General features: G+C 37.0%; 1 protein-coding gene across 1 annotated transcript in view; it reads left to right on the top strand.

Annotated features, from left to right (window-relative positions):
* The window catches only part of Lpp (LIM domain containing preferred translocation partner in lipoma), a 633,514-nt gene that overhangs the window by 214,915 nt on the left and 404,123 nt on the right, over nt 1–14,476 (top strand). Inside the window, exon 4 of the mRNA XM_026389376.2 lies at nt 1,766–1,967. Coding sequence (XP_026245161.2) covers nt 1,775–1,967 — 193 coding nt within the window. The 5' untranslated portion in view covers nt 1,766–1,774. The remainder of the gene's footprint in view (nt 1–1,765; nt 1,968–14,476) is intronic.

Raw genomic sequence — 14,476 nt, 5'->3', positions numbered from 1 at the left:
GGCTTCAATGACATGTGTCATGATTCCCAATCAGAGTATTCCTTATTGGATCATGTTATCCTACTCTCCTGGCAAAATTCTACCTCCAGGTGTTTTCCTCCTGGTAAGATGGTCATACAATTTTCAGTGACCTTCTACGGGAACAGAAGCATTCCTTTCCCCCCATTTTGAATAGCAGTTAACAGCATACAATACTTTAATATTGTTTCACTGGTTGACAGAGAAGATCTTTTAAATCTTAGTTTTTCAGTAATGGAGGTGCCTTGGAGAGGGTTCAGAGTCATGCCGGTCATCCTCCGTGTGCACTGATGTCAATTCTAGGGCTTCACTGTGTCCCAACTCCCCTCCTCTACCCTATTTCTCTACTGTTATGTCATGTGCTGAGGCCTTTTTTTCTTCCTGCATTTTCTTTGCTCTTTCTCTTTACAGACATCTGGAGGTAATCATGTAGTCCTCTTAATTAATTCAGTTCAATTAATAAATTACTAGGTGGGTTAGGGCTGGGAGTGGGTACATGTTACCTTCCGGGCCTCCCATGCTAGAGAGCTCTTGTAATCAGCCTTGGAGAGCCCTCCTTGGCAGGCTGCATGGAGGAGTGGTTGGCTTATCCTGGCAGAGGAGACTTCCCTTTCCCTTTTTCATATAGTGTATATAATATGGTCAGAGCAACATCCAGGCTGGGCTGGTTGTTCCCCACATAAAGTTAGGTTTTTTCCTTAATTTCCAACATAGTGTCTGCTGAGCGTAGCTCTTAATGGACATCTCTTTGTTGTTCAGGGCTCACCTATGCATTACAGATGGGGAATATTCTATTTGTTTGCTGCTAAATGCCAGTAATTGTTCCAGGCATTATGGCAACCAGTGTCCCCGGCCTCGCCATCTCCAAGTAGTTCTTGGTAGGAAGCAGAACTGCTCTTGGAGGGGACTTATTTTATACGGTTCTGTCAGACATCTGTCATGCCCCTCTTCCCAAAATCAGCTTTTATTGTTTCCTTAATGCCTGAAGGATAAACGTAATCTCTTCTCACTTTGGTTCTATCATATGTTTTGGTTCTGCTAGTTACTTTCTTTTCTTTCCCCTCCAGTCACATGAAACCAAGTGCTGGTATTTTTCTGCCTGTGTGACTTTCCTGCCATTGTTCAGGCTCAGCCTCTGGTCAGCATTCAGGGCCCAGCTGGGTGGCTGTCCTCGGTGAGGTCTTGGCTGGCTGTGCTCCAGGCAAGAAGGATCTTATCTTTTTCTGCCTCCCAGCCACACATTTTAAAACCACACTTAGGTAACATTGCCTCATTTAGGTATCACAATTTAATTGGTATAATAATTGTTTTAATAAATTATTTATAAAATTTGAAACTCCCCCCCCCCCCAATTTCCTACAAAGAAACTTCTTCGTGTTAGGAACCTTTTTTTTTTTTTTCATATCTACTTTTCCAAGAGTGTGGGTTACTGAAATAAATAATTACTGGAGAGGAGATATTCAAGCATGAGGGACTGTCTTTTTCTTGTTCTCCTTTTCTCCCAACCTTTCTCCCCCTTCTACTCTCCTTCTCCTCTTTCTGATGATATCTCTTCCTCCCATGTTTTTCCTTTTTTCCATATTCCTTCTCCTTTCTTATTTCTTTCTTTCTTCTTTTTTTTTTTTTTCCAGAGAGCTTTATTTGAAGTCCTTAGGCATGGATTAAGATGAAATAACCGTGAAGTGAGGTATGCCACCTTCACTTTCATGCTTCTTTAAAAACTGTGTTTATTTCTTTTTTATTACAGATTCCAATAATGTCTCATCCATCTTGGCTGCCACCCAAAAGCACTGGTGAGCCCCTTGGCCATGTGCCTGCACGGATGGAGACCACCCATTCTTTTGGGACCCCCAGTATTTCAGTGTCTACACAACAGCCACCCAAGAAGTTTGCACCGGTAGTGGCTCCAAAACCCAAGTACAACCCATACAAGCAACCTGGAGGTGAGGGTAAGTGCTGGCATTTCAGATTTCAGTGTCCACCATGGGAAAATTCAGTATAATGGAAGTGATTTATAGTATATTGTTGAGTGGCCAAAAGGTGGCTTGTAAATTAATTCACAATGTATTTAGCATAGTTTTTGGACTATCAAAGGTTAATGAGCCTCCAGTAATTTCCTGGCTCAATTCCTTTTTTAGAAACAAAGAGAAAAAGCCCTCACAAGGGTTATATGTCTATGGATATGGCTTCTTTATTCAAATATGGCTTCTTTATTCAAAGCTTAGTGTCCTTGTGCTACCTTATCCTCTATCTCAGCCCACTGTCTCTTGGGGATGTGTCCACCATCTAATGGTTCCCATCACCATTGATCATTTGCTCCAAATTGTTGCTAAGCAATAGTCTGATGAGAAACCCATATGAAGTGAATCTAATTTGAGTGCTTGGAATTATTTTCCCTTTTTCGTCTCTTTCTGCTGCCTTAAGCTGCTGGAGGATGAGGTTGTCTTCAGAGCTCTGGGAGGTTTTCAATTGCTAAAGCTCACAGGCAATTCTGACTGAAGCCTTAGATTCACGGGTTTTTAATAATCATACCTTCAGTTTACACTGAGTGGGGTGTGAAGGTCTGCCTGAAGTGAGCACCACATGTGTGGGTACACACACTCTTGTGTTAAACTGTACAGGCAGTGTAAATGCTGCTGTACTTCTTGGTTGAAGTAGTACCATATTTTTGCCAGTCAATATCAGCAGCTCATTTAAACCTATGAAACCATTTATAACTAATACACAGAAGGATGCTGTGTTTCTAGAAACTGAGAAAGAAGAGGTGGTGGAAGGAGAGTCAGCTGCTCTGTCCCTATTTTCTACCCCATCTCACCTTTTAAAAAGATTATCTTAGCCTTTCCATGATTTTTTCCATTACTTCTTGGATAACATTTTGGCATGTTTGGTTTAGAAATATTTCCCAAGACTTTTCCATGTTCTGCGTTAATGTTTAGTCTTTCTCTTTTCTTCCTATTTCTCTCTGACTCCCAGTAAATACTTTGCTAGTCTGTTAGTGTTTTAGGACTGATGTCAGAAGCCGGGTTGAGATGTCTAGACGTCTAGCTTCTGTGAGGTGGCCAAATGCCTAGGAAGAGTGTAGGGAGGTTCATACATCAGCTTGGCTGAAGCTGTGGCTATGGATCTTTGGATGTCCTTTCCCCAGAAAAGGTGACCAGACCTTTAGAGACTTGCTCTGGAAAAACAGCAAATGTAGCCCACAGCACTCTTCTGTTCTCCACACCAGTGCTTGAAGTTTTATTGCCCTTGAAGGAGACTGCATTTTTTTTTTTTTTTGCAACTAATCAGGGTCTTAGTGGAATTGGTTTTCTTTGACTCATCATTCTTGAGTGATTGTGGGGCTTGGAAATGGGATGTGGAAGAGGATTGCTTTCACGGGGACAGGAGGAGCCATGTGTTGGCTTCCTCATTTGTTTTCTCAACATTTTCCTATTCTAATTACTCCTTGACATTGCTACTTTGTCTCCTAACTTTGGAGATAACTCAAAAGGACTTCCTTCTAATAGGAATACAGAATGGTCAGTTAAAGAGTAAGTTGGAGGCAATGTGAAGAAGTCTTAGCAGGTATGATAGTTGATGTCATGCCTGAGAGTTAGGCTGTGCACTGCAGGTTCTGTATTAAGTAGGCCAATACATACACATATATGAGATAAGAAGACGAGAGACACATACCATGCTCCTTTAGACTTTATTCTGAATACCATGTCTTGCAGTGACTGTCACATTTCTTTGACTTTTGTTATCGCACCAACTTTTATTCTGTCACCTTTATAACATGTAGTATATACCAGGCACTAGGCTCTTCCATGATTATGTTATTGCCTTTTCATCCTAACCCTACGAAGCCTGTTTTTCCCATAAAGAAATGGAAGCTTAACGAAGGGAGATGATGTCTCTGTCATTCGCGGCTGGTAAATTTTTGAAATGGAGCTGTGATCTGTGTCTTCCTGTGAGCAGCTTCAACCTACGACTTGCATTTCCATTTATCTTACTCTGTCCTTTCTTGGAGCTTTGCAGTCCAGCAGTTGATTAAGCACTGCTCCCTTCACAGTACCAATTACATTTCTCGCCTTGATATTATGCCTGTAACCTCTGGGGTCTGCTTTCTCCTTCTTAAATTCTAACTGTGAAAGTATAAAAGTACCCACATTTTCCACATCAACTTATATTTATGTGATACCTATATGTTGTAATTTTCTTTTATAAGATATTGTGCTAATAACCTTTTTCTAAAGGGCTTTGGTACACTTAAAAGTGGGGTATGCTTTTTCCCAGTTAGTAGCTCTTTACACCTTAGGTTCTTTTATTTTATTTCCATTGTTCTCCTACTTTTCATTAATTTTTGTAAAGATTTGTGTTTCCTCAGCTGTCTTCAAATGCTTCAACATTTCCAAATGCCTTTCTGTGTCTAATACTATGAGCTTGTCCACTTACTTGTCTGTCTGTATCTGTGGCTATTTTTGTTTTATCTTCTTACAGATTTTATAGTGTCAGTTGTCAGTATCATTTTCTGTGAAATTATTTTGGTTTGTATTTATGATTTTGTTCCATCAATTCCTCTATTCTGTACTGATGAGGAAAACATGCATATTCTTTAAAGAGCAATATTCTTCTGCACCACCATTTAATATGATTTATCCTGAAATCTGGGTTCTTTCTTTGCTTTTAAAGAACAGCAACATAAAAGCAACAAGACAAAACAAAACCAAAGTCTTATTAAACTTTTGGTGGTATAACAGTATATATTTCTTCTTTTGTTCTTGGTAGATAGTAAAGTTTGTGAGTTTTCCTATACTTCAATCACTCTAGGAATTAGAATCTCAATTACTCTCTTTCTTCCCACTCTTTTTTACTGTTTCTTTTAATAGTTTGGTTGATTGAATTTTGGAGATTTTTAAAAACTACATCATTATAATAGATACTAATCTAGAGTGATTTGTAATCTTTGCAAGTTTGTAAACTTGGAGTTGTCTTATGGCCTAGGATGGACAATTTTCTTTATTCTTTTCTTTTTTGTAAAAAACCCAGGACACTTTACCATTGAGCTACATTCTTTAGTCTTTTTATTTTTTATTTTAAGACAGGGTCTCACTAAGTTGCTGAGGTCCTTGCTAAGCTTCCAAGGTTGGCCTTGAGTTTGCAATCCTCCTGTCTTAGCCTTCTGAGTCTCTGGGAGTATAGACTGTGTCACCACACCTAGCTAGAATTGAATTTTTTTTTTAAATCTCTGAAATACCTTTTAAAAAATATTGTTAGATTTTTGAAAAGTTAATTTATCAGTTCCCAGGTGAAGATGATGCTTTCAGTTGAATCCCTTTATATTGATACAATCCTGTCTAATTTCATTCTTTTCATTTTCAGAAGAGAATTTTCCTATAGCTCTCTGAGGTACATAGAACAGGTATTGGCGCCATTTCACTGACTGGTGGAATATCCAAAATAAAGTAGCTTATTAAAGTATGATGGAGGTAGTAACAGAGTATCTAGAACTCTGAGCTGATTTTCAAGGACTCTCCTTGGTTGGGCCATGTCCTTTTTAATTCCATTGTTTCATTATTCTATGATTCCTCCTTGAAATTAATTTCAAAATGGTGATCCTTTTCATAAACTATTCCTACAAATTACCTTGTACACTTCTATATGATAAAAATTAGGCCTCTGTTTCCAGCTTTGCTCACCTTATTCTGTCTAAGCTTTTAAAGATAGACCAGAAGAGGCAAGAGAAATTTTATTAAAAAGGAGTCCAAGGCTAGATTTAGTTTACCAGAACTTGCTATGCTTTCTGCTACCCTGAGGTTATTAATCCATTCCATGGAGAAGAAATAGTTATAGATCACTGCTAATACGGGATTGGCACAGTACTTATAACAAAATGTTGATACAACATAAATGATGGGAGTCCCCATGATGGAGCTGACAGCTGCACTTATTTTCTTTACACTTTCATGCTTGGGCCATTGTTCCTGTGCTAATTGTGAAGTCTTTGAGTAGTTGAACCAGAAAAAGAGCGTGAAAGTTGTCCAGTTTAGTTCTTCCCTTTGCCAGATGTGAAGACATACTCTGAGATGGCAGGGAGAGGCTTTCCTGAGGTTACCCAAGAGGTTGGAGCTGAACTGGGTCCAGAACCCAGGTTTCCTAAGTGTACTCTTTTCACTGAATCACTACCACTGGCTAAGGCAAGATTGACATTTGGGTCCTCAGATTGACAATTACTAGGTTACTGATACTTGGTGGAGAGTTAGCCAATAGTGATGTAAAGTCATGTGTTCTGATTTGGCAGTACACATTTGTTTTGTTTAGCAGAGGAGTAGCATGTAAAAGAGAGGGATGGTCACTGTGGCAATATGTTTAAATCAATCACTTCAGAATGGAGTTTACTCACTATTTCTGTCTCAAATGCATAGGCCAGTTTGGTGCTGTTTTGTTTTCTTGTTAAGGAAACCTCTTTCCATTTACACCTGAAGTCATCAGTGGGAGAACATGGCAATATCTAAATATTTAGACTCACCGTGTGCTCTCTGGAGTCTTATAGTCCTTGTTCCCATGCAAGGTGACAATTGTCTATGACTTTGGAGATACAAATGGGATCCATCTTATTTTTGTAGTCCTGACAGTCTTGTTAAATTGTGAGCAGTCACAAATGAGAGGTCGCGGTGTCTCTGATGGTAGTTATAATTATGCATAGTGTACCAGGAGGACAGTCACAATGAGTCTCTAATGAGACTCGGGTTTGACTGGCATGCCTGTTTTTTTGGATCAGAGTAACATCTTGGGCCTAATCTATCACTATGGAGTGCAATATATGGGTTTTAATTTTCAGGTCCTCGGGGGTAAAAGGAGAAGCTGTTCATTTATTAAAGGATCAGATATTAATTGTATTAATTTGATCCTTACATTGCATCTTCTGCAGAGAAAATAACTTCTAGTTCTTGGGATGCTGTTAAATCATGCCAGAATGTCATAGGCCTTATCAGATTCAGAAGCTCCATGGTGCAGCACTGGCTTGGTGGTCTGGGCATTTACATTATCAGTTTTAGCATTTGACCTTGGGTATGATACTCTTCTATTCCACAACTGTCTCCTTAATTTATAAATTAATTGGCAGTATTAATTACCTTTATGATTGTTTTATGAATCAAATATAATGATATGTTTGAAAATGTCTTTGAAACATAACATACTTTACAGCCCTAAGGAATTTACTATTGTATGCTTATTCAATAGTCATTTATGTAAAATAGATTTGGTGCCCTCTTCTAGGGCTGAAGTAATGGCAGTTAGCAAAACAGAAACTAATTCTTGACCTCATGGACTGTATTTCTTTGTATAATAAACAATGGCTTATATTGTTATTAATAATAAGTAATATTGATCAAATGATAAAATATTGTTTGTTCAATAAAAGCATTTTATAAACTTTTACATACTCTTTTTTCCTTTGCATGTAACTTTATTTATTTTCATTTATATATGAACAGCGGAATACATTACAATTCTTATTACACATCTAGAGCACAATTTTTCATATCTATGGTTGTATACAAATTATATTCACACCAATTTGTGTCTTTATACATGTACTTTGGATAATAATGATCATCACATTCCACTTCATTTATAACCCCATTTTCCCTCTCTTCCCCTCCAACCCCTCTGCCCTATCTAGGGTTGTCTATTCCTCCCATGCTCCCTCTCCCTATCCCACTATGAGTCAGCTTCCTTATATCAAAGAAAACATTCAACATTTGTTTTTTTGGGACTGGCTACCTTCACTTAGCATTATCTTATCTAACTATCCATTTACCTGCAAATTCTATGATTTTATTCACTTTTATTGCTGAGTAATATTCCATTGTGTATATATACCACATTTTTTAAATACATTAATCTATTGAAGGGCATCTAGGTTGGTTCCACAGTTGAATTGTGAATTGTGCTGCTATAAACATTGATGTGGCTGTGTCCCTGTAGTATGCTGTTTTTAAATCCTTTGGGTCTAGACTGAGAAGAGGGATAGCTGGGTCAAATTTGGTTCCATTCCCAATTTTCCAAGAAGTATCCATACTGCTTTACACATTGGCTACACCAATTTGCAGTCCCACTAGCAGTGTATGAGTGAGTGTACCTTTTCCCTGACATCCTGGCCATCACTTATTGTTGTTTCTCTTCATAATAGTTGCCATTCTGAGTGGAGTGAGATGAAATCTTAGAGTGGTTTTAATTTGCATTTCTCTAATTGCTAGTGATGATGAACATTTTTTCATATATCTGTTAATTGATTATATATCATCTGAGAAGTGTCTGTTCAGGTCCGTGGCCCATTTATTGTGTTATTTGTTTTTTTGATGCTCAGCTTTTTGAGTTCTTTATATACCCTAGAGATTAGTGCTCTATCTGATATGTGAGGAGTAAAGATTTGCTCCCAAGATGTAGGCTCTCTATTCACCTCACAGATTGTTTCTTTTGTTGAGAAGAAACTTTTTAGTTTGAATCCATCCCATTTATTGATTTTTGATTTTAATTCTTGTGCCACAGGAGTCTAGTAAGGAATTTGGGGCCTAATCCCACATGATGGAGATTAGGGCCTACTCTTTCTTCTATTAGATGCAGGGTCTCTGGTTTTATTCCTAAGTCCTTGATCCATTTTGAGTTGAGTTTTATGCATGGTGAGAGATAGGGGTTCAACATACGGAAATCAATAATTCATCACATTGATAGACTTAAAGATAAGAATCATATGTTCATCTGAATAGACGCAGATAAAGCATTTGACAAAATACAGCACACCTTTATGTTCAAAACACTGGAAAAATTAGGGATAATAGGAACATATCTCAACATCATAAAAGCTATCTATGTTAAGCCCTAGGCCAACATCATTCTAAATGGAAAAAAGAAATTAAAGGCATTCCCTCTAAAAACTAGAACAAGACAGGATGTCCTCTTTTACCACTTCTATTTAACATAGTTCTTGAAACACTGGCCAGAGCAATTAGACAGATGAAAGAAATTAAAGGGATACACATAGGAAAAGAAGAACTCAAATTGGCTCTATTTGCTGATGATATGATTATATGCCTAGAAGACCGTAAGTTTCACCAGAAAACTTCTAGAGTAGTAAATGAATTTAGCAAAGTAGCAGGTTATAAAATCAATACTCATAAATGAAAGGCATTTCTTTTTATCAGTGACAAATCCTCTGAAAGGGAAAAGAGGGAAACTACCCCATTTACAATAGCCTCAAAAAAAACCAAAACTTGGGAATCAACGAAAGAGGTAAAAGATCTATATAATGAAAATTACAGAACCCTAAAGAAAGAAGTCAAAGAAGACCTTAGAAGATGGAAAGATCTACCTTGCTCTTGGATAGGCAGAATTAACATTATCAAAATGACCATACTTCCAAAACCTCTATAAAGATTTAATGCAATTCCAATCAAAATTCAAATGGCATTCCTCATAGAAATATAAAAAGCAACCATGATATTCATCTGGAAAAATAAGAGACCCTGAATAGCAAGCAATCTGTAGCAGGAAGAGTGAAACAGGTGGCATCACTATACCAGACTTTAAACTATACTACAGAGCAATAGTAACAAAAACAGCTTGTTATTGCCACCAAAACAGACTGGTAGACCAGTGGTATAGAATAGAGGACACAGAGACTAACCCACAAAATTTCATATTTTAGTTCTGGTCAGAGCGTAGTTTCATTTGTTCTTTATTAGAATATAGAAAGCCACAGTGAAATACTGCCACAGTGAAATTCCACCACAGCTATTAGGACAGCTAAAATAAAAAAAGGTATGCCATATCAATTATCTTGTATTAGACAAAGGTTCCAAAAACATGCATTGGAGAAAAGATAGCCTCTTCAACAAATGGTGCTGGGAAAACTGGAAATCCATGTGCAAACTCATACACACTTTTGCTAATAATTATTCTGAGTTATAAAACAAATTCTACAATACTAACAAACATGTGCTAATATATATATATTATTATTGATACTGGTTTCTATAAATAATGATAAATATTATGAAGTCCTAATAATAGTGATAGAATCATAATGCCTCAGTATCATAAACTATAGAATTCTGAAACTGGTATGTTAAATCTTTGTTTCCTAAATGAGGATAGTTAATTCACCGATTATATTTCTAAGAGGTGCTAGAACTTTGTCTAGGAATGCTGTTTTAAAACAGAGAATCCTTGTGTGCAGGGAGGGGTTATTGTTCCAGTTTAGAGACTCAGTAAGGCCAAGTGGCTTGTTTGGTATATCTGAACAATAAGTTGTAAAGCCGAGCCTTGAACCTGTGGATTTCTTCCATGATGGCCACTGTCCTGTCACAGATGCATTTTGGGTAACTTATTTGGAGGCTACAGTGATAGAAGAAATATACCTACACAGAGTGGATGAGATGTGTTAGAAAAAGAAATTAATGTACTTTTGACAGAAATCTCATTCATTTAGTAGCCTGTGAGTTTATGAATTCTTAATAAGATGATGGATTCTTAACCCCTACATGGTTTCAAAAGCCGTGAGTGATTTATGCCGATTTGTGTGATGAGATCTTCTTTATTTGTCTTTATGTTAAAGTATATAAATGTATATTGTAGTAGTTAACTGCATATTTTAGTTCTGGTCAGAGCTTAGTTTCATTTGTTTTTTATTAGAATATGGAAAGCCACAATGAAATACCGCCACAGTGAAATTCCACCACAGCTATTAGGACAGCTAAAATAAAAAAAGTTATACCATATGCTGGATAGGTGAAAGGAACCATCTCTTACACTGCTGATAGGAACGTGTAATTGGTATTGCCACTTTGGAAAATTTTGCCATTTTTAACAAAAGTAAACATGTACTATCCATATGACTCAGCAGTTGTACTCATTAGCATTTAACCCAGAGAAATGAAAAAAATTATGTTTCCATGAAAACCTTTACGTGAATGTTTATGGCAACTATTTTTCTATAATGACAAAACACTGGAAACAACTTAAATGTCTTTCGGTGGGCAAGTGTTTAAATCTGGTGGTGTGGTCTCAGAATGGAATGATAGTATTCACCAATAAAGAAGGAAAGAACTGTTGTTACATATGCAAACCTGCAATGATCTTGATAGCATTCAGCTGAACAGGAGACAATCCATCTCGAATGGTTGTTATGTTGTATAATCTCATGTAGGGGACATTCTTGAGATGACAGAACTTTAAAGTTAGAGAACAGATGAGTGATTTTTAAAGAACAGAGATGGAGGAGTGGGATAGCAAGTGAGCATTCATATCAAGAGAAAGCAACAGGAGACTTTGGTGGTGGAACAGGTCTGTATCTTGACGGGGGTGATAATTACATGAACCTATACATGGGATCAAATTGTTTAGAGCTATATACACAACCATGTCAATGCCAGAAGTCCAGTTCACAGTAATGTAACAGGGTCAGTTTTCTGGTTTTGATGATGCACTATAGCTATATAGAACCAGAGTAAACTATACATGGGGTTCTGTACTATTTTGGGAACTTTCTATGAGTCTACGTTTCAAAATAAAAATTTTAATAGCAGCAAGATAATGAAATATATGCAGATTTCTTAAAGTACCATCTTTTGTGCAATTTCAATTGCTTGTATGTTTTAAGATCACTGCTATACTGTACAGCTTCTCTCAGTGGTTCTCCAAGCTAACCAGACTTCAGAAAAACTTGGGAATGTTAAGAAAACAAAATATAGGTCCTAAATATCATCTCAGTCCTTCAGAATCAGAATCTCAGTGCGTGGACTTAACAAATATGCATCAAAACAAAACAGAACAAAATAACACTCCCAGGTCCTCTGATTGATGCTAACCCAAATTTTGTCACTACTATTTTACTTTACTTCATTCACTCCAAGGACCAGTGCTCAGTGCTCTGTGAACCTTCTCTAGGTCCTCTGGGTGTTTTCTCAGTTTTCTTTTGATAGTTCTACATGTGTACAATGTAGAGATTCAGGGACTCAAAACAGTCTCACATTGTTATACTTTTCTCTCTGAGCTTTAATCTCAGACATCATTTGTTTACGTATATTATCCAAAAGACTTTTATTTAGGATCCAAAAAAAAAAAAAACACAGGAGAAAGAATATTTAAAACAAGAACAATAAAAGATCAATTCTTCTAGAGTGTCCCACAAGATGTTCAGGTTTCTGTGTTATAGAGCACTTGCTTTTGTGTTACTTCAGGTATCGATGCCTGAAATCCCAGTCAATTTGGGTCATGGCAGGTCTAAGTAAATCATCTATAAATGAATGTATTGTGGATATTATAAAATAAATCTGACACCTGAGCCTGTGGGCAAATATACCATTTAAAGAAATTATAGCCTAAAACAGTGATTGACCTAAGGAGAGAAGTGTTAATAAAAAACACCATACTCTTGACTTTTTTTTTTTTATCCTTCCTTAAAATTACTTCAGTCAGAGACTAGACAGCCAAGGATAGCACCTAGGATGGATGAGTGCAGATCCCTGGGATTTGGTGCCCCGGGGCTCCCAGCACTTTGCCCTTTCATCATTCTCTCTTATGACTTGTTCTCTGCATTGTTTTATATGTTGTTGTCTTCAAACAGAATAGCTGGTCTGCTGGTCAAGATAGACACATAACAGGCACTGCTCATGCATCATGAAAATTTAGCACCGTAATAGATAATGAAGGATGTTTTATGAGAGGAACTGGGGAGAATTTTGTTGAGAAGGGATGTCTGATTTGAGTCTTGGAGAATGAGTTGTTTGTCAGAAAAGGGCAGTGGACAGCTTGACATGCCAAGCAATAGGAACAGCATGCACAGAAGCCAAGAACGGAGTCCATTGTGACCCTTGTGATTTCAGCAGCTCTTTGCTAATGTCCTCAAGGAGTGCTTGTGTTCTCCTGGGAGTAGCTCTGCAGGGGGAGTAGGATGACTTCACTCTGGGTAGATCCAAACATTCTCATGGGCACCTCTAGGAATAGCTACAGGAAGTGGGGTAGCTAGAGAGGAAGGACCCACAAACAAGGGAATACTTATCTTGGAGTATGGGCAAGAGGCACCGTCCTTGTAGTCCTGGCTCTAAGTATCATTGCCATCTCTCCTCAGTCATCTCTTGTGCTTTAGAATGAAATGTTTCTGTACATTATAAATGCTAAGGCAAATGAAGAGGAATAAAGTATTCTCTTGAAACGATCTCAGGTCATCCTTTTTACCTAGTCAAACACAACACCCTGAAGAATTTGAGATGGAGCCAACTTAAACATTTTTTTTTCGTTGTTGTTCTGTTTCTTACTTCTCCACACTTTGGGGTGGCCCTGAGAAAACAGGAAACAAAGAAATAAGGATTTTATTATGAAGTATTTATCACAGCTTGTAACTTTAAATATGTATGTGTACATGTGCATACATGTGAGTAATTTCAGAGCACTTTCTCACATATCTAGTTCAATCACCAATGTGTCCTGTAATTTCATTATAGTTCCTACATTATCATGGTTCCAAAACACAAATAAAAATCTGAGATTCAGAGGATCCACCATGAGGCTAATAAACAGAGAAGCCACTTTTAACTAAGCCTTAATATTTTCCCTTATGTTTCGGTAATGTAAACTAAATACTATGTAATAAAAAAGCATTATTTTTATTATTATTATTATTATTTTGCAGCACCGAGGATCAAACCCACACAGGCTCACACATGCTAGGCAAGTGTTCTACCCCTGAGCTACAACCTCAGCCCCTAATCATTGATTTTGAGTTTTAACTAAACAATTTTTCTAGTGCAACAGTGTTTGAAGGATTTGAAAAATGTTTTCATGGATTTATTAGTCTCTCTTGCATCTGAAGTCCATTTTGCTTTACTGTTTACCTAATCTTTCCAGTCACACTGTAAAAGATGTCATCACCCTTCCATCTGTAGAGGGTTTAATGTACACAGTGTGAAAATCTAGCACAGAGCAAAGCTGTAATTTGAGCCTATCTCCTGATCCAAGTCTGTAGCTTTATCTCAACATTACACTGAATCTCAATTTTTTTTAATAAAAGAAAGAAAAATTTCTCTGTAGTATTTCCCCCAGTGGTTGCCATTCAGAGCTGTTTGAAAATTAGCAATCTAAGTAATGTTTGAAAATTATTTAGGATTCATCTGTTCATGGATGCACATGATATATGAAAATATGTCAGCCATTGTGATCTCAAGAAGTCACTACCAAGGAAACATTTCAGAAAACATATGGAATAAGCACTTGATATCTCTATTAATGCAAGTCTGTTATATCTTATTGCTTAAACTTTTTTAGTTATCACTGACAAGTTTATTGACCTTAAAATGATATTTAATTTGGAGTTATTTTTTGTTATTGATCTGCTCATATATGTTACAATTATTTCAGTTTTATTTAGTGCTTTCTCTATAATAGTTAGTTGCTGGAAAAGAAACATTTAAGTAAT

This window comes from Urocitellus parryii, chromosome 2, assembly GCF_045843805.1.
Source record: "Urocitellus parryii isolate mUroPar1 chromosome 2, mUroPar1.hap1, whole genome shotgun sequence".
In the NCBI taxonomy this organism is placed as follows: Eukaryota; Metazoa; Chordata; class Mammalia; order Rodentia; family Sciuridae; genus Urocitellus; species Urocitellus parryii.
Note: the sequence above shows the minus strand (reverse complement) of the source record. Positions and strands in the feature narration are given on the sequence as shown.